General features: G+C 40.3%; 1 protein-coding gene across 2 annotated transcripts in view; it reads right to left on the bottom strand.

Annotated features, from left to right (window-relative positions):
• Window positions 1-20,490, bottom strand: part of KHDRBS2 (KH RNA binding domain containing, signal transduction associated 2) — a 413,255-nt gene that overhangs the window by 29,008 nt on the left and 363,757 nt on the right. For both annotated transcript variants that reach the window (XR_006388819.1, XM_044291554.1), the window contains exon 7: window positions 9,618-9,700. Coding sequence is in view for 1 of the 2 variants with exons in the window: in XM_044291554.1 (XP_044147489.1) it covers window positions 9,618-9,700 (83 nt within the window). In the remaining variant the exon portion in view is untranslated. The remainder of the gene's footprint in view (window positions 1-9,617; window positions 9,701-20,490) is intronic.

The following is a 20,490-nucleotide window of genomic DNA, read 5'->3' as shown; positions in this document are numbered from 1 at the left end:
AGGCTACAGTCATCGCTCTATCAAAAAGGCATATCGGCGGGCTAAGCTGCAGGGGCAGGCCCAACTTCTCCAAACAAAGGGAGATAAGACACCTGACAATAGGATCCGCTTTATAAGCAAATATCACTCCCATTGGGACGAAATGAGGAACTGTTTAGCCTCACATTGGCCGATCCTATTGACTGACCCGGTCTTGGAAAGACTTTTACCTCCACGACCTTTGGTCACAGCTCGCAGGGCTAACACCCTGCGTGATAATTTGGTCAGAGGTTATCTTCAACCAACTCTTTCCCCCCTGTTCTTTGGACAGGGTAGTCCCAAGACCGGTTTCAGACCGTGTGGCAAATGTTCTGCGTGCCCTAACATGGAGCGGTCTTTTGACTTTACAGACTCCTCGGGCACCAAAACATTCAGGATTAACCATACTCTTACATGCTCCAGCACACGAGTTGTCTATTACGCCCATTGTCCCTGTTCCAAGATCTATGTAGGCCTCACGACACGAGAACTCCGCGTCCGTGTGAGGGAGCATGTGAGGGATATCCTAAATGCACAAGAACAAAAGGATGGTGAGGTTCTTAAACCGATTGCAAGGCATTTCAGGGAATTCCACTCTTGCAACCCGAAATTCCTCAAAATAAAGGGGATTGACTGTATTCAGGTGGACCTCCGTGCTGGATGTGTATCTAAAAGGCTAGCTCAGTGTGAAAGCCGCTGGATTTGGACCCTGGGGACATTACGTCCCGAGGGTCTAAATGAAAATCTGGGATTCTCTGCTTTTCTGTAACCGCTGGGCCCACGACTGTGGACCCGATTTTTTCTTTTAACAGCATGTGTGTTATTTACCTACAAATTTTACTAACTTTCTTATCCCTTTATTTTTTCTCTCGTCTTCCTCCACAGCACTTCTACATCGCTTTGTAGGGACGTCTGCTCTATTATTCTTCTGTTTGAAGTAATATTGGATTTTGCTGTTGTGGCTGTCCACCTTTTCAGAAGCCTAGCTACGCCATTGTTGATTAAACTCATTTGACATTATATTCTGATTATGGATGTTAATTGAGCATTATCACGTGTTTATGGATCTCGGATCGATTATCTATCTGATAACCTTTGTCCTTTAGTACCTCATTCTTACTCACTTTTTCCCTTCACATTTTATACTTTTTTCCACCACTTTTTTCACCATTTCTCACCTCTTCACATTTATGCACTAGCACTTTATATGCACTTTCATATTCAAGCCCATTTATGAATTTTTTAAATGGTATGTAAACTTTTTCGTCACTTTATTATCTCTCCTTATTGAATCTTTTGATTGGTCCATCGGGCCTTGCACCCTGCCTTATCATGTACATAGATCTTTATTGCATATTTAATATCCATATCTGTATATTTATTTATTTTCACCATCATGTATCTTATTTATCACGGGTATTAATATGGTTGTCATTTCTAACTTTATTGCTTATTTTTTGATTGATCCATTACACATGGTTCTTGCCGGAATCCACTCTATACTTGATTTATGGACTTTCCATTTTCTTCTATTTAATCATTGTTGGCATTATCCTAATTGAGACGTGTCCTTTGCTGCCCATACCCCAATCCCGTTTATTATGCTAATGAATTGTATATTTATATATTTATATGTCTATGTCATGTTACATCATGATGAAATTGTATATATATGTGCTTATTATGTATATAATGTACCCAGTATTTATATTATCATATATCTATTTATACGTAATCATGAGATTTACATTATGTTATTTATTAGTAAAAACGTATGTTGTCACTTTTATATGTGTATGTTTATGATGAGCGAATGCAGGGCTGTCCATAAAATTGTAAAATTCGATATGCCAGCATATATGTTGTCTTTAAATTTTGTATGTTACATTTTCTTTTGAGGCACAGACGTCCCGTCCCTCCTCCCCTTCTGTGTTGCGTGCGCGCGTCGTTCGTCGCCGCCTGCGGCGTCTCACGCCCGAGCGTCCGGACGTCACGCCGCCCGATCATGTGACTGTGTCATGTGGTGTGGGCGTGTCGGCGGGACGCCGGCTGTGGGATTGCCGGAAGTGACTGTGTGCGGACTGCGCGCGCCACTCCACCAACACACCTGGAGACGAGTAAGTGCTGCTTCTTTTATTGGCTGAAGGAGACATAAATACCTGGTCCGCAGTGATGGCGCTACCCCCTGACGAAGGCACGCCGAAACGCGCGTTGGGGTAGCGCCATCCTGGTTTTCTGTTCACATCTGGTCCCATATCGGTGAGTGTCTGATCACAGGTTCCCAGCCATGGCTATGTGCTGCAAACGTTGAGCTATTTCGCCTGGTCCAGCACTGTTGATCCAGTGGTACACTGTCTACACCCTGTATGACCTATGTTTTTTGTACCATATATTATGCACTATAGCCATGGCGGTTTGACCATTTTTTGATCTCCACTCACCCTTCATAATTTATTATCCATCAGGTCTGCACCTATGGGTTGGTCATTGTACCATACATCATTAGTTGTTTTTCCCATATCTGCAGTAACCCTATTGATAGACCATTATACGTTGTGACCAGTGTGTCCATCCAGGATGGCGCTCGTTTTCTTTTCCCCTGCTCCCTTACCCTGTCCTTGGCATTCACTATATGTGTGTTTTTTATCATGAATTCAATAAAAGCGTATATATTTTTCTAATTAATGGTACTCTAAGCTCTTTTCTTCTGTTTTCTGCCGTCATGCTCGGAGCTTGTACCGAGTTATTTACTTTTGGGTGTCCCCCTATATTTGTCTATTATACGGGCATTGCCCTTGCTATATATGCTGGGGGACTTCTGGGGTCATTTTCTTCTCTTTCTGATTTACCTGGGAGAATGGTTATGCAGGCTGCATGACCAAGAAATCCAACTCCAAATCCCCCCAGTGTAGCAATTTCAAGTGCCATGTCGGTAGTCACTTTGTGATTAGTGCCCTCTTTGCATTAAACAATTCCCCAACTTAACTCCCCTGTTGTGAGTGACAGCTGTATCATATTGCTGCTAGGTGATAAGGTAATAAATGACAACTCTATATATGTATATATATATACAGTTGCAGGAAAAAGTATGTGAACCCCTTGGAATGATATGGATTTCTGCACAAATTGGTCATAAAATGTGATCTGATCTTCATCTAAGTCACAACAATAGACAATCACAGTCTGCTTAAACTAATAACGCACAAGGAATTAAATGTTACCATGTTTTTATTGAACACACCATGTAAACATTCACAGTGTAGGTGGAAAAAGTATGTGAAACCTTGGATTTAATAACTAGTTGAATGTCCTTTGGTAGCAATAACTTCAACCAAATGTTTCTTGTAGTTGCAGATAAGACGCGCACAACGGTCATGAGTAATTCTTGACCATTCCTTTTTACAGAACTGTTTCAGTTCAGCAATATTCTTGGGATGTCTGGTGTAAATCGCTTTCTTGAGGTCATGCCACAGCATCTCAATCAGGTTAAGGTCAGGACTCTGACTGGGCCACTCCAGAATGCATATTTTCTTCTGTTTAAGCCATTCTGTTGTTGATTTACTTCTATGCTTTGGGTCGTTGTCCTGTTGCAACACCCATAGCTCTTTTGAGCCATCATTCACATCAGGCAATGCTTTTTGTGAAAAGCAAACCCAGAACTGATGTGTGTTTTTTTATAGGGCAGGGAAGCTGTAACCAACCCCTCCAATCTCATCTCATTGATTGGACTCCAGTTGGCTGACACCTTACTCGAATTAGCTCTTGGAGATGTCAGTAGTCGAGGGGTTCACATACTTTTTCCACCTGCACTGTGAATGTTTACATGGTGTGTTCAATAAAAACATGGTAACATTTAATTCTTTGTGTGTTATTAGTTTAAGCAGACTGTGATTGTTTTTTGCTGTGACTTAGATGAAGATCAGATCACATTTTATGACCAATTTGGCAGAAATCCATATAATTCCAAAGGGTTTGCATACTTTTTCTTGCAACTGTATATATATATATATATATATATATATATAAATATATATATTAGTGAAGCTTAATGGTTTGTGAACCCTTAAGTATTTTCTATACTTTAGCAGATGAATTTCACTTAAAACTTAAAGTCCAAAAACGAAACTAAATCTAACAAAAAATATAAAAAATAATCCAATTTTTCTGTAATGGTAAAAGTATGTGGACCTTTCAGACTGCTGTCACCTCTTTCTGCAGGAATCATACTAAACTGGTAAACTGCAACTCACATGTGTCATGAATGTCCTCCATTATGCACAGGTGTATGTGTATATTTATATATATATATATATATTTTTTTTTTATATATATATATATATATATATATATATATATATACACACACACTCTGTGTGAATTAACCCCCCTAAAAAAAAATATTAAAAACTTGTGAAATAGGAAACAGATTTGGTCATAATTTCTTTATCACTTTCAGATACTTTTGTGCTAACCTGTCTATTGGTGTAATAATTACGTATATATGCTATTACTTTGAATATAATCTGTCAACATTAAAAAATAAAACATTGATTGGAAACGTTTGTGAACACAGAAATAAAGGTAAACTGATTTAGGCCTAAATTCATTGTCTCTCACGGATACTTTTGTGTGCTGGCCTGTGTATTGGTGTTGATCACCTATATGCTGAGTAAATTAAAGTCCCAAAAAACAATGAAAATCCAATCATGAGGAAATAGAATTCACAGAAATAGACAATTGAGGCCAGATGCTCCATTTCTTGTTGTGGAAACTAAACATACGTAAACAGATTATTGAGGTGTTACGCTCAATTTCAACTTAACAAACATTTATATTACTGTCACACCATGGGTATTGCTGCAGCAAATATATATATAACAAAATGAAAGTATTTGCTTGCAGAAAGCTGCTTTTGAGGTGCACCTGCACTTCTGATAGCAGGCACAGCCACAGGTCCTGTCTCTTCTTTTCCTGTCTGTCAGTTGCCCTGGTTCCCTCTATTACACAAAATTTGTCTTTGGAATCCTAGCCTTTCCCTTCACTGTACCTGTCAATAAGCTTTATTTTATTTATTGATTTCTGACTGTCCTTGTTTGATTTTTCACTGTCCCTAGCAGACACTGTAACACCCAACCACCCCGATTCACAGCAAAGCACAAAATGGTGTTCTGCTTGCAGCAATTTTTGACTGATCTAGGCTGTCTGACAGCTTGGGAGCCAATCAGGGCAAGCCCCCCACCCCCACTTCCTCTCGGGTCATATGAGAACCCTTCTTCCTCCCTAGTGCTTATTTGCTTATTCCCCACTGACATGTGCACTAAAATGGAGCTATACACCATTTTAGTTTATTCATCCAAAACGAACCCGGAAAAAGCAAAGTGTGTGTGTATATATATATATATATATATATATATATTGGGTAAGGGTCAATATGTATAAGGGTCAATATTGTAGACTCATGGTGTTACACAAAAACACCTGCAAATGTTCCTTCAGTCTGGTTTAGTAGGCTACACAATCATGGGGTAGACTGCTAATATGACAGTTTTCAATCCAGAGTGCTGTATCCAAGCATGTTAATGGAAAGATGTGTGGAAGGAAAAAGTGTGGTATAAAAAGGTGAAAAATCAACAAGGATAGCCGTAGTCTTCAAAGGATTGTCAAGAAATGGCCATTCAAGAATTTGGGGGAGATTCCTAAGGAGTGGACTTCAGCTGGAGTTAGTACTTCAAAAGTAACCACACAAAGAAATATCCAGGACATGTTCTACAACTGTCACATTCCCTGTGTCAAGGCACTCATGACCCAGAGACAACGTCAGAAGCGTCTTACTAAGGAGAAAGAGGTCTGAACTGTTGCCCAGTGGTCCAAACTCATGTTTTCGGATTAAAGTAAATTTTGGAAAGGCACACAATTCAAGTTGCTTGAGGTCCAGTGTGAAGTTTCCACAGTCAGTAATGGTTTGGGGTGCTAGGTCATCTGCTGGTGTTGGTCCACTGTGTTATATAAAGTTCAAAGTCAGCGCAGCCATCTACTAGTAAATTTTAGAGCACTTCATGCTTCGCTTTACTGACAAGCTTTATAGACGTCCTAATTTCATTTTCTAGCAGGACTTGGCATCTGCCCATTCTGCCAAAAGCACCAACACTGTATTTAATAACCAGAGTATCACTGTGCTGGATTGTCCAGCAAACTTGCCTGACCCAAATCCCATAGTTTCTCATAGATTGTCAAGAGGAAGATAAGATACACCAGGACAAATAATGCAGACAAGCCGAAGGCCAGTATCAAAGCAACCTGCACCTCAGCAGTCCCACAGGCTCATCGCCTCCATGCCATGCCGCATTGAGGTAGTAATTCATGCAAAAGGAGCACCGATCACATATTGGGTGCATCTACTGTACATGATTTTCAGTAGGCCAACATTTCTGTATTAAAATTATATTTTTAATTGGTGTTATCTAATTTTCAAATTTTATGGGATACTAATTTTTGTTTTTATATTAGCTGTAAGCCATATCATCATCAACATTAAAAGAAATAAACACTTGAAATAGATCAATCTATATGTAATGAATTTATATAAAAAAAAATTAAATTTCTGAATTGAATTACTGAAAAAAATCTACTTTTTGATGATATTCTAATTTGAGATGCACTAGCACATCAGATAGATATAGATACAGGGTGATTCAAAAAGAATAGTGCTAAATTATAACCCCAGTATTTGTATCAGTAACAACTTTATTAACATGAAAATGTGTTTCTGAAGTTTTATCTATACGCTACAAATGTTCGATATGAGTTCCATTGATAACATGGTAGATGTCTAGGCAGTAGTCCAGTTTTGTCCAGATGCCAGCATATCGTCAGATATGGAGTACATTTTTTTCAGTGATGCATCATTTCAGGCTATTTAGATCCTGTGGCTGGGTGGCAGATACACTGGGTTCTTGATGTGGCAGTCACAGGGTGTTATATCTGTTGGTCATGGAGGCTAGTGCAAAACTGGGGAATCATTTATTCCAGCTTGACTGATCCAACATTCTAGTAGAGTTTCATTCAGGTAACGGCAAACATCCAACTGGAAATGAGGAAGAGCACCTTTCTCTTGATAGACTACGTTTGGCAGTTGTTCCCTAAGCCATTTCCTCAATACTTTCAGGTAGGAGTGGTCAGTGACAATATCCTCTGCAAAAAAGAAGGGACCATAGGCTTTGTGCCTGCTCAATGCATAAAGCGTGTTTACTTTGGGTCCCTAATGTGCTTCATAAGAGCATATGGATTTTCTGAGCCCCAGATCTAATGTTGTAGCAATGGACCTTCCCTCTGAGGTTAAAAGTAGCCTTATTGTTGAACACCAGCCTGTCAAAGAATTCATTCTCTACCAATCGGCCCTGCAATTTAATGCTAAAGTTACAGCATTTCTGTTTGTGGTCCTTTTTCAGCTCATGAAGAATTATGAATCTGTATGGCTTACAGGTCAGAAGTTTCTATAAGATACACCATACCATGGTTGGTGGCATCTGTTGTCAGCCTAGTCGACTTTCTGGGGCTATGCTCATACACAGCTCGAATCCTGTTCGCTGTCTATTCTGAAGTCTTTGGGAGGCTTTTCCCATGTCATAAACAGCCAGTGGTTTCACATTGCTTTACTCAATGCGAAATGCAGTTTCTACACGGAGCACATTTACAAAATTTAATTTGAAATTGCTGTACTGTCACAACAGACCCCATTCTTGTAAACTCCAACATGCAAAAAAGCTTTTTGCTGCTCTAATATTGTCATGTAAAACTTTCCCCATTGTGTAGGGGCAGTTTCTTAAACTGTCTAGAAGAAAATTTACTTTGTTCCCCACAGCAACCAAATCACAGGACAGCTTTTATTTTTCAAGAGCAAAATGTGCTTATAAATAATGTTTACTGATGTGACTGATGACTAATGTTTCCTGAGAAATTGATTTTCCCTAAAATTTTAACATTTCAAATTTCTTTTGACTTACTAATATTTGTGCACTGCTCTAGTGAATGGGAAACTTTAAAAATGATTCACATAATGCAGTCAAAATGATTTTAAAAGTAAGTTTGCAGGCTTTCAATCAGAATTGTAAATAGGTTGTATATTTAGCCGATTTTTACTTAAATAGGGGAAAAATACGGAAATTAAAAATGTTTGAATTATTTTTAAATGGTTAATAACTTTTCAAACAACTATTTCTCAAAGGTCACAAATCTGTAATCAGTTTGATCAATTTTTTTTAGGTTATCCACCCTAAAAACATTTCTGAAATCCCTGCCACTCCGGGTCTCTCTCTACCAATTACGCTCTCCACTTACTGTTACTAGGTGAATCCTGTCCTTAGCAGCAAGGATAGCTAAATGGACTTAATGAAGTGTATGTTTGTGTGGAGGGGGAGGTCTATTTCACGGGCTGGCTCTAGATCTCAGTGAGAATCCAGTCCACCCAGTATTTCTAGTACATAGTATGTGCTCCTACCCCCATGATAACAAAATTCATTTATGGACTGTTTTAGTGTCTCAAACATTAGGGATTAGTCAACAACCCTCACTGGACTTAATTAGTTCTCATGGTCCTTGTCCCGTCTATGCTGTAATTAATGTGTCCTTGTGTTCTGGATCATTCCCCTCTGTGTGCTGTGACCATAAACACCATGTGTGCTGAGGATAGGGATGCAGGCTGGGTTAGCTGGTTACAAGGCATGTAATTGGCATGTCCCACACTGGGGTAACTAAACGTCAATATAAGCAACCCAGAGTGCTGGCGGAGGCTGGAATGGAATCTTCACACTATCTCCAGCATAAGTAGGAGTTAGTTTGTAAGAAGGTCTAAAACTAAGTTACCATTTAAATATTGAACTAGTGGGTTGCTTTCTCAAAACTGGTGCAAAGAATAGCTGACTTAGTAATTCCTAAAAGCCAATCTGATGGGTCCTTTTAATTTTCAAAGGAGCTGTGACAAATGAAAAGTGGAATCTGATTGGTTGCTTTGGGCAACTAAGCCAGTTTTCCTATTCTCCAGTTTTGTTAAATATCCCCCTATTTTTGCAGTTGTATGGATAGTTTCCTTGAACTCTTCCCTTAAAAAACACCATGGCAAATGTGCTAAAATGTAATTGTGACATATATTTATACTAGCTTATGTCATGTTTTTTTTTATTTTGTACAGCAGTCATCTGCATGCACTAGTATGAATATATATATTATTAAGATGCAATTTGACCCATCCCCTTTCCCTTCGGATAGCCCCTAATGTAACATATTTGTTACATTCAATAGTGTAAAGTGGATCTGTCACCGTTCCTAACATATATGCTTTAGTGAAATAACATTTCTGGAGCATCTTCTCATAACTAATTCATGAATAATAGTCAAATACTTATGATTAAATTGAAAGCTAGACGTTACTACTAGCCTGTGTCACTACAATGGCAGCAGCGACAGGCATACATTTGTTTTGTATTACTTTATATTAATAACGCCCAATTTCTTTTACTGTTTTGTTTCTTACAATCTTTAAATATCCACTTCTCAAGGTTAGCCTGAACAGCAGGGACGCATAAAAAACCTTGTCTACTTACCTCTGTGGTTGAGTGGAGTAATTGTTCTCATAATCCTCAAAACTCTGCTCATCATAATCCTCTCCAAAGCCATCATCATAGCCCTTTATGTAAATACAGAAGCAAAGCACTGTTAAAACGAGATTTTATTACATTACAGGCATACTTTGGGGGAATGTTTTATATTTTAAATAAATAAGGAGTATCCTCCGGCAGTCAATGCACCTAAACTGAAATCTGTCAGCCCCTAGCTGATTTTATCCTTTTACATTAACAAACTGGCATAAAAGAAAATAAATATGCTGAGTCCATTGCCCTCGACCCCTCATTGCCACACCCTCTTTTCAGGAAAGTGGCGAGGTTGATGGAAAACTGCAGCTGGAGACAAAATTGTCGTGTTTAAAGTGGTGTTTAAAAAGTCTGTTTGCGACTTTATGCCAGAAAACTGGCATGGGGGAATGAAAAAATACACTGCAATATACATTAATTATACAACCATACCGTACCATATTGAATATCTTGAAGTTTTGATTATTTGCAGCTTAACCATTTTGGGTGATATAATAATAAATACAAATGACTTTGGGACGCTCATCTTGCCTGTTAATCAACTCAATTTAGTCAGTTCCAAGACTGTACCTTAAAAGTTGAGTAGTTTGGTAAATACAGTAAAGATTTGTGAAAACAGCTCTGGAATACAGAGGTTGTAGAGTTAACAAACACATGCTTAACTAGATCTATTAACTAGTTGTGCTAAGCTGACACCTTCAATTGCTTTTCAATGGCTTTTGCTACACAATATCACGATGAGTTAAGAAATTTGAGTTGAGTGTTAACCCTACTACATCTGTATATTACAATCATTCAAAGTAGAGTAATTAATTCTATATGTAAACTGGAAAATTGTGTTCAAAGGATGTCCTAGCTTTTAAGAAACATATATTATATGTGCTAAATTAAACCTAACTTGCTAAAGCTTAAAGGCTATGTACACCTTTTGGGGGTAATTTCTTATTGCATTGTACTAATTTTAAGCTAAAAAAATAAATCATATTTTTCAACTGGTCTTTATTTAAAAAAATTGAGCCCTTTTCTCACTGCAGCCTTGAAATTCTCTAGTAGCAGGATTTGAATCTTGTTCCATCAGTTAGCTCCGCTGACCACTACTTATCTTGGATCTTTGACCTTCTAAACACTCATTATAGCTCTGTCTACGGACGAGCCAACCGGTTTGGTCCGAACTTTGCTATTTTTCGGATGGCAGATGAACCCAAATCTTTCCGAGTTCAGTTCTGACAAATCCACTAAAATGGCACACATGCCATTTTAGTGCACACCGGTGGGAAAAAAGCACTAGAGAGGAAGAAGAAGGATTCTCACATGACCCTGAGAGGAAGGTGGGCTCGCCCTGATTAGCTTACAGGCTGACAGGCTGTCTGGATGAACCAATCAGTGCTGCAGCAGTTAGGGAGGTGCCCTAGCAGAATGCACAGAATGCCATTCTGTGCTGGACTGTGAGAGAGGGTGGTTGGGTGTTACAGTGTCTGCCAGGAAAATGATCTTAGGGAGTCAGAGACAGTGAAAAATCAATCAGGGACAGTCAGAAATTATTCAAGCGCATTTGTCACGGATGGTGTAACAGAAAACAAGAAGTTACAAATAAGGATCCGACTGGCTTGATCCGAAACTAAGGAACAAAAGGGTGACCACTATTTAAGCCCTGAAACTCTCCCTGTCTTCTCAGCCCATGCAAAGATCTCTATGATAGAAAATTGCATGCCTACGTGCCTCGACTGTATGACACCTGAACACCCTATAATAGTGAGGGGACACGACCACCGGCTCCCTACACTTAATACGGAGGGAGTCAAATCAATGAACAGACTTATCTGTAGAAGGATCAGTTGTAGCATCCAGCATTTACACACTCCAGGAAGTTACTGCAAAGTGATGCAGTATGGGAAGGGATTTAAAGGGATGAAATCAGTGCAACAACATGACAGCTGAGAGAGGCTAACGAGATGACAAAACGAAAGCAAAACAAAAGAACCTCAAGCAGGAGGTTCTGAAGAACGTCTGTCAGAGCTTCTCAGCTGTCTGGCGGTGACAGTATTGCCATGGGCAGTGAAGGGAAAGGCTAGGATTCCAAAAACAAATTATGTGTGTTGCGTACAATAGAGAGCAGTAGGGCATCTGACAGACAGGAAGACAGGGAGTGAGGAGACAGGACCTGAGGCTGTGTCTGGTATCAGAAGTGCAGGTGCACCTCAAAGCAGCTAACCTTAAAGCAAATACTTTTATTTTGTTTCCCCATTTTCAGAGAACCAAAGGCAGCTTCAAGGAGTTCCCTGGCATGTCACTTCTTCACACAATGTGCTGACGACAAGACCCGAGTGGTTTGCACGCTGTGCCATCAGAGCCTGAAGAGACGCATTAACGTTCTGAACCTTAGCACAACCTGCATGACCAGGCATCTACATGCGAGACACGGGCTGCAGTAGAATAATCACCTTCAAAACCAAGAAAGGGCTCAGGCCCCCACTGCTCCCTCCACTGCTTCTGCCGCCTCAGCCTCTTCCTCCGCCTCTGGAGGAACGTTGGCACCTGCCGCCCAGTAAACAGAGGATGTGCCACCAACAACACCACCTCCATCACCAAGCATCTCCACCATGTCACACGGAAGCGTTCAGCTCTCCATCTCACAAACCTTTGATAGAAAGAGTGAATTCCCACCTAGCCACCCTCGATCCCTGGACCTTAATGCCAGCATTTCTAAACTACTGGCCTTTGAAATGCTGTCATTCAGGCTTGTGGAGATGGACAGCTTCAAACAGCTCATGTCGCTTTCTGTCCCACAGTACGTCGTTCCCAGCCGCCACTACTTCTCCAGGAGAGCCATGCCCTCTCTGCACAACCAAGTATCCGATAAAATCAAGTGTGCACTGCGCAACGCCATCTGTGGCAAGGTCTACCTAACCACAGATACGTGGACCAGTAAGCACGGCCAGGGACGCTATATCTCCCTAACTGCACACTGGGGAAATGTAGTGGTGGCTGGGCCCCAGGCGGAGAGCTGTTTGGCGCACGTCCTTCCGCCGCCAAGGATCGCAGGGCATCATTCTTTGCCTCCTGTTGCCTCCTCTTGCTACTCGGCTTCCTCCTCCTCTTCTACCACCTCCTCATCCGGTCAGCGACAGACCTTCACCACCAACTTCAGCTCAGCCCGGGGTAAACATCAGCAGGCCGTTCTGAAACTGATGTGTTTGGGGGACAGGCCCCACATCGCGCAGGAGTTGTGGCAGGCTATAGAACAACAGACCAACGAGTGGTTGCTGCCAGTGAGCATCAAGCCCGGCCTGGTGATGTGCGATAATGGGCGAAATCTCGTTGCTGCTCTGGGACTAGCCGGTTTGGCACACATCCCTTGCCTGGCGCATGTGCTGAATTTGGTGGTGCAGAAATTTATTCACAACTACCCCGACATGTCAGAGCTGCTGCGTAAAGTGCAGGCCATCTGTGCGCTCTTCCGGCGTTCTCATCCTGCCGCCGCTCGGCTGTCTGCTCTACAGAGTAACTTCGGCCTTCCCGCTCACCGCCTTATATGCGACGTGCCCACCAGGTGGAACTCCACCTTGCACATGCTGGAGAGACTGTGCGAGCAGCAGCAGGCTATAGTGGAGTTTCAGCTGCAGCACGCACGGGTGAGTCGCACTGCGGAACAGCACCACTTCACCACCAATGACTGGGCCTCCATGCGAGACCTGTGTGCCTTTTGCGCTGTTTCGAGTACTCCACCAACATGACCAGTGGTGATGACGCCGTTATCAGCGTGACAATACCACTGCTATGTCTCCTTGAGAAAACACTTAGGGCGATGATGGAAGAGGATGTGGCCCAGGACGAGGAAGAGGAAGAGGGGTTATTTCTAAAACTTTCAGGCCAGTCTTTTAGAAGTGGCTCAGAAAGAGGATTTTTGCAACAGCACTTGAGCGTGATCAGAAGATGCGTGACTACAGGCACACGTTGGTAGACGCACTTCTTAGAGCATTCCCGACTGACGCCGGGGGACAAGTGGAAGCACAAGGCAGGGGAGGAGGAAGAGGTCGCCAACGCAGCTGATATGGAGCGTGTTAGCAGGAGACAGCATTTGAACAACATGGTGGAACAGTACCTGTGCACACGACTACACGTACTGACTGATGGTTCTGCCCCATTCAACTTTTGGGTCTCCAAATTGTCCACATGGCCAGAGCTTGCCCTGTATGCCTTGGAGGTGCTGGCCTGCCCTGCGGCCAGTGTACTCTCTGAACATGTATTTAGCATGGCAGGAGGCGTCACGTTCATTAAAATGAACCAGGCTTGGATCCCTCAGGACTTGTCTGTACCTTGTGCAGAATAGACAGTTCTAACAGCCTCAACCATCCATCCTTGTACTCAAGTGCACTTATTCCTTTATTTTTATTTTTTGTATGTCCCAATATTTTGGGGGATACCCGTATGTAAAAATGCAAAATAACCGCTGACCGCTACGTGAGCCTACACGGCCACATCCACCCATTCACCGCCTCCTCAACCTCTTCCTCCTACATCATTCCTAATTCGTATTTTTTAAGGTATTTTATGTTTTTATTTATTCATTTCCCTATCCACATTTGTTTGCAGAGCATTTGCCATGCTCTTAGGCACATTTTGCTGCCTTTTGCAGCCCTCTAGCTATTTCCATTACATTTTTACAGCCATTTTAGTGCTGAAAAGTTCGGGTCCCCATTGACTTCAATGGGGTTCGGGTTCGGGGTCAAGTTCGGGTCAAATTTGGGTCCCGCCGAACCTGCAGAACCCGAACATCCAGGTGTCCGCTCAACTCTATCCATGAGTAGTACGGTGTCACTGTGTCTTTTACATTATCATCATCTCTTTCCATTACTCCACCTCAAACTCCTTCTCCTCCGTTCCCTTGTCAGTTGATAACAGAATGCGTGTCTAGGAAACAACTCTACGCACCCAGCAATCCAATGGTGTGCAGGCTTAATCCCCACCTGGCCAAATTGTTGGCAGTGCTGTTGCTGCCATAACATTTAGTCGAGTTGGCTGCCTTTAGGGAGCTAATGGCATGTGCTCAGCCTCGCTGAAAAATTCCTAGATGCTACTATTTCTACCAAAAAGCCACCCCTGCCTTGTACTCTCACATGGCAGACCACATGGGCCGCTCCCTGCGTTTATTGCTGTCTGGCAAAGTTCACAATACAGTGGACACATGCAATAACACATGCAAATAGCACTGGCCAAGACACCCAATCGTCTCAGTGGGGGACAGAGCCAGAAAGAAGTGGCTTCTTGGGCACGCTGGCGAGAATAGTGACATGTAATGATGGCTTGCTTATGCAGTGACCTCATTGACATCAAGCAGTCTGATAATTACTGGATTGCCATGCTTTTAGACACTCTCTACCAAGGCAATATAGTCACAAAGGGAGGACAAATTATGTTATTGCCAGGAAACATTGTGTATGCAGCTTGCCACAGCTTAAGGCAAGTAGACACCTGCCACCAGCATGTCTGAAAGAAAGGCCCCCCTCCGCCCTCTGCAGAGTCACGTCTCTCCCGCTGCCACAAGTAGCAGAAGCTGCAGTAGCAGTAGCGGCAGCCATTTAAATCTCCTCATCATGATGGGGCAGTTTTTTCCATATGTCGGTCCAGGCTGAGGCCATTCAGCAAGCCGACAGCTCCCACATCAATGCTTAGGTTCAGGCCTACCTAAACTATGGCCCAGTTCCCTGACGCCATGGATTTCAGGGCAGACAGACTGGAACAGTGGCCTGAACTGGCACAGCATGCTCTCTTATCTTTTTTTTGCCCTTCCTCCAGTCTCATCTCAGAGCGGGTTTTGGCACTGTGGGGAATATCACCCAAACAGACCAAGTTGCCTCACAGTTCCAGGCAGGCTGAATGCAATCAATAGACCTCTCCTTGCTGCTGATGCCCCATCTTTCCGCTCTTGCTGTCTGTTCATCTGCCTACCTACCATCACAGTGTGTACAGATGCTGCATGCTTTGGCCTGCATCATGCCACTTATACCTCTTTGCAACATCACCTTCTGTGTGGCTTCTGCTGCATCCTGCATCATGTCACTAATGCCACTTGCCAACCATCACATTTCCTTAAGACACTTTTCTTTACTCTCATAACACCTGTGTGTTTAAACATCATCTGCTGGGGGACAATTTTTGGAAGCTTTTTGAATATGAAAAAGCATGAGACATGTACCGACACAATGTATTTTTCAGACCTCATTTACTATTGCTGTCATTGCATTCCAGGGCTTGGGGAGGGGGGGATGTTGGAGGGAAACAAATTTTAAAAAAAATAAAAAATATGTTTTCCTAAAAATGAGTTCTAGGAGTCTAGAGGGGGTTATATACCAACTTTCATGGCAATTGAAGAAATGTTGGTTTGTTTCAAATTAATTTGGGTCTGAACCAAACTTTTTATTTTATTTTGTGAACCGTACCCAAAACGAGTTTCGACTGGTTCGCTCATCTCTAGCTCAATCCTTATCTTACTGATAAGAATGTGGCTTAAATAATTGTTTATGACCTTTTAGTAATTTAGAGGTAAGGCTTTTTTAGATGACCAGCACAAAGCTAGATATTTAATCATTTTTGACAGAACGGCTCAATATTTTTTTTAATACAGACCATGTGAAGAAATAGATTTTTATCCCAAAATGAGTAAAATTCAATCATAAAAAAGTGCCCCCAAAGGTGCACATAGCCTTTTAAATATTTGATGCTGATGAATACCTTAAAGATCTTTAAAGGAGTCCCACTGAACCCATGTTGTTACTCTGTTCCCTGCTGTTCTGATCCAAAGAAATAGTTCCTCGCCAAATTTATTAAATCTTGGTGAAACCCTTTAAAAAACATCCGTCACCACTTATGTACATTTATTAAATCTCCTTGCTGAGTGTACAGATTTTAATTTTGTTCTTCTATTGCCCCCTCCCCATTCCTGAGTATGGGGTCCTGATATTACTTTCCCTGTACCATGCCTAGCCATAAGAAAAGAGTTCTCAGTCTCGAAGAACATCTTTAACTATATCTTTCCCTTAATGAGGACTGCATAATGCAGTAACAGACATGCTAATTTCAGCAGTCTGTCACTCATAAACTAATATTTAGCCAGTATCCGAAAGCTTGCAGTATAATTATACAGGCCAGTGCCGGAGAATAGTCATGAACTGTCAGAGAAGAGTCACAGTTATTCTTGAACTGTTGCACCCCCTTCCCACCCTCTGATGACAGCTCTCTGCTTAGTCAGTCTTCAGTAGTGGAAGAGCTCATGAATAACCAAGACTCTTCTCGGGCAGACCCAGTCTATGATGATTATTTAGTAAGTTCTCCACAACCACTTGATATTAGCTCATCAGTGACAGAAATCAGCTGAAATCAGCAGTCTGTAAATATTTTATGCTGCTTTCAGTGAGTAGAGCAAAAACTCGATGACAGGTTCCGTTTTAAGGTTGAAGAATATATAATTCTACATACCTCACAATAACTATATCTACCTTCAACTGCCTTCACTAATACTAGTGGCTTGGTTCCTCCTGTGAGATTAGTCATAAAATCCTAATTTGAATCCATAATTTTTTTTCTATTTTCTTTTAAATTAATATGTAGATTTATATTTTAAAATATATCTAATAGATCTCTGCATTTGCCATCGAGAAACACATTTTGAAGACAATAGGTCTTCAATTTTGAGCATAAAATGAAAGACTAGATGAAAAATGCATATTTATTGAAGCGTCACTTGAAAACTATGAACAAAGCACATTTGGAGGTGGCAATGACGGAGACAATTGACATTACCGTTTATACCCATTGTAAAAGAAATAAGAACATATGATTCAACTGATAAATCTGCCATCGTATGATTTGTACTTTGAAATTAGAATACTCAGAGCACAAACACAATATGAAAAGAATATTTTACCATTTATAATTTTTTTTATTCATAATTCAATAATACATGTGAATATATGAAACTCTAGAATGTATCTTATTAGCCGACATCGTACTCTTTATCTTTCAGCAGTGATTGAATTCCTCTGACTACATTCTCTTTGGAAAAAGGTATTAAAGAAAATGGAGAGGGAGGCGACATGCTCCATCATATGCCATAAGTTGCCAATTTTCCTCGCAATAGTCAATTAATAAAAATCACATCTGTACACATGGAGCCATTTAAAAACCTACATGCTACCATAGTAGAGCAATTTATGTTTCCTAGGCTGCTAGCAATTATGGCTAGTAGCGGAGAAGATAAAGGATCAGGATCCACAGAGTACTGTAACAAAACAGTATATGGAATTCATATAGAAGACAGAACTCATACTGTACCCATACTGAACACTATATAGAAGCATACAATCAAAAATATACTATACAGAACTTCATATTGATAAGTTAACATGATATGTTAGCATATCTGGTGCAGGGATAGACACTTTCTGACTCTATATTGCCTATTGGTTGGCTTACTTTGAGGCAGATATTATGTCGGAATTGTGGCACAGATTTAAAGCAAAATGGCACATCTTAGGTCTGCCCCTTTCCCATACAGATCTACCCCTTTCTACTATGTCCCACCCCTTGTAGGACATGTCAGAATCGCAGAAACTTTAGTTGTGACAAATTGTGACAATTTATGTCACCTTTTAGAGAGATTGTTGAAGCAGACACATTAGTAAATCTGGGTCTTATTGTGCAATTGGCATTTTTAATAACACTTTTATTTGTTTAAAAAATATCTTAAAATGTCCTGGAAATAAAGAATATCTATACTTTTCAGATTTAAACTATTCTGCAGATGTGACCATTCACTTTTCTTTTCAAGGCTAACTTACCACCACATGTAATATACAATAGTAATGTATACAGAAATGTTATAGAATTATATATATATATTTTTTATAAATGTTTATAAAATAAATATAATGCACTGTATACCACTGATTGATTGATTAATTATATACTGAATATGTTGACCACTCTACGTTCCCAGCCATTGCTTTTGGCAGTGGCTGTGACATTGCTAAAGTTGTCAGTGCTGTACTGTATAGACTGAGGTCTAATAATATTATAGGATAACAAAGACAATTGTATTGTATGTGTCTATTACATTTATATTTGCCCAAGAGGATAAAACTGTAATTAGCATATATTAACTGGGACAGGCACCATACACAAAATTATTCACAAGGGACATACCATCAGGAGGCAAGCTGTTTTACAATTGCATGCAGTAACTATTCCATACTCTTTTATGCAATCTGTTGGCAGCCTATCAGCGCAAACATGGTTAGTTATTTCTTACAAACTGGGAAGCACATACAAATTCAATTTCCAAATGCAAATGTTTCAGGATTTTCAGGGCTTCTCTTTCAATATTAAAGCTTATTAATTAACCCTTTGCATAGACCACTGAAAGAGAATCTAAATATATTCTTAGAAAATAAGCCCAACCCCAAAAAAAATTCTGAAAGTTAGAATAAAAAAGAAAAATGTAATTGTATTTTATTGTATACTAAATTACCTCACTAACAATAGTTTATTTTGAAGCATCTAAGTAAATAGGGGGTTGGGGGGTGTAATATCATTTTACCATATTGAAGGCTCTAATTGAGTAAGATTACAAACGATATGCTGCACCTCTAATCTTGTACTCCCCTTTGTTAAGCCAATAACTGCATTTTATTAGCTACCAGCACTATATAGAAATGGATAAGAATAAATATTGGAGCTTCATTAATACAAACACTGTAGGTCTTAAAGACTATTTACACCTTTGGCAATTTTATTAATGATTGCATTCTACTTATTTTGGGCTAAAAATCACATTTTAAATTGGCCCTTATTAAGAATATTGAGCCATTCTGTCAAAAACGGTTAATTGTTTTTCTAACTGTGTAACTGGTACTTTCACTTTGTGCTGGTCATGTATTAACCCTTATCTTTACTAAGAGGTCATAATCACTCATTTAACCCCTTAAGTACCAGGCCCATCTTTGGTTTAGCATTTTTGTTTTTTCCTCCCCACGTTCCAATACCGATAACTTTTTTATTTTTTTCATTCACATTGCCGTATGAGGGCTTATTTTTTTGACAAGATGCATTTTTAATGGCACCATTTAATTGATCATTTCTGTTATTGGAAAACAGAGGGAAAAAATGTGGGGTTAAAATGAAAAAACCCACAATTCTTTAAGATTTTTTCGGGTTTTGACATCATGGCGTTCATAGTACACTAAAAATTACATGACGTTCTTATTCTGTAGCTCAATATGAATCCAGCGATACCAAACTTGTGTAGGTTTTTTATTTATTTTCTACTTTTAAAAAAATTAAAACCTTTGAGAAAAATCAAACTTTTCTTTGCATTGCCATTTTCTGACAGCCATAACTTTTTTTATATTTTAGTTTACAGAGCCGCATGAGCTTGTTTTTGACGTAATGAACTGTAGTTTTTACTGGTGCCATTTTTCTGGTACATACAACTTTTTGATCACTGTTATTCAATTTTTGTGGGAGGAAAGGTGACAGAAAAATTGCGAATTGTGTGTTTTTCTTTTTTTTTTCTGTTATGGTTTACCGGACAGAAAATTTTGATGCCCTCGCATATTCACCATAATAGAGATCTATTAGGGTGAATAGCATTTCTACAGTCTCTATTCTGTGTGGCAAAAGCCATAGCAGGCCTGGATTGCTTCAGCAGCATCCAGGTTTCCCTGGAAACTGATTAGTGCCCGGCAATTTCACTGTGGGGGCTCCAAACGAAAGGCAGAGGGAGCCGCATCCCTTTACCTTCACTCACAGGTACCACGATCAGTGTTGT

The sequence above is a fragment of the Bufo gargarizans genome, chromosome 4, assembly GCF_014858855.1.
Source record: "Bufo gargarizans isolate SCDJY-AF-19 chromosome 4, ASM1485885v1, whole genome shotgun sequence".
Taxonomy (NCBI): domain Eukaryota; kingdom Metazoa; phylum Chordata; class Amphibia; order Anura; family Bufonidae; genus Bufo; species Bufo gargarizans.
The sequence above is the reverse complement of the archived record's forward strand: the minus strand, read 5'-3'. Positions and strand labels throughout refer to the sequence as shown.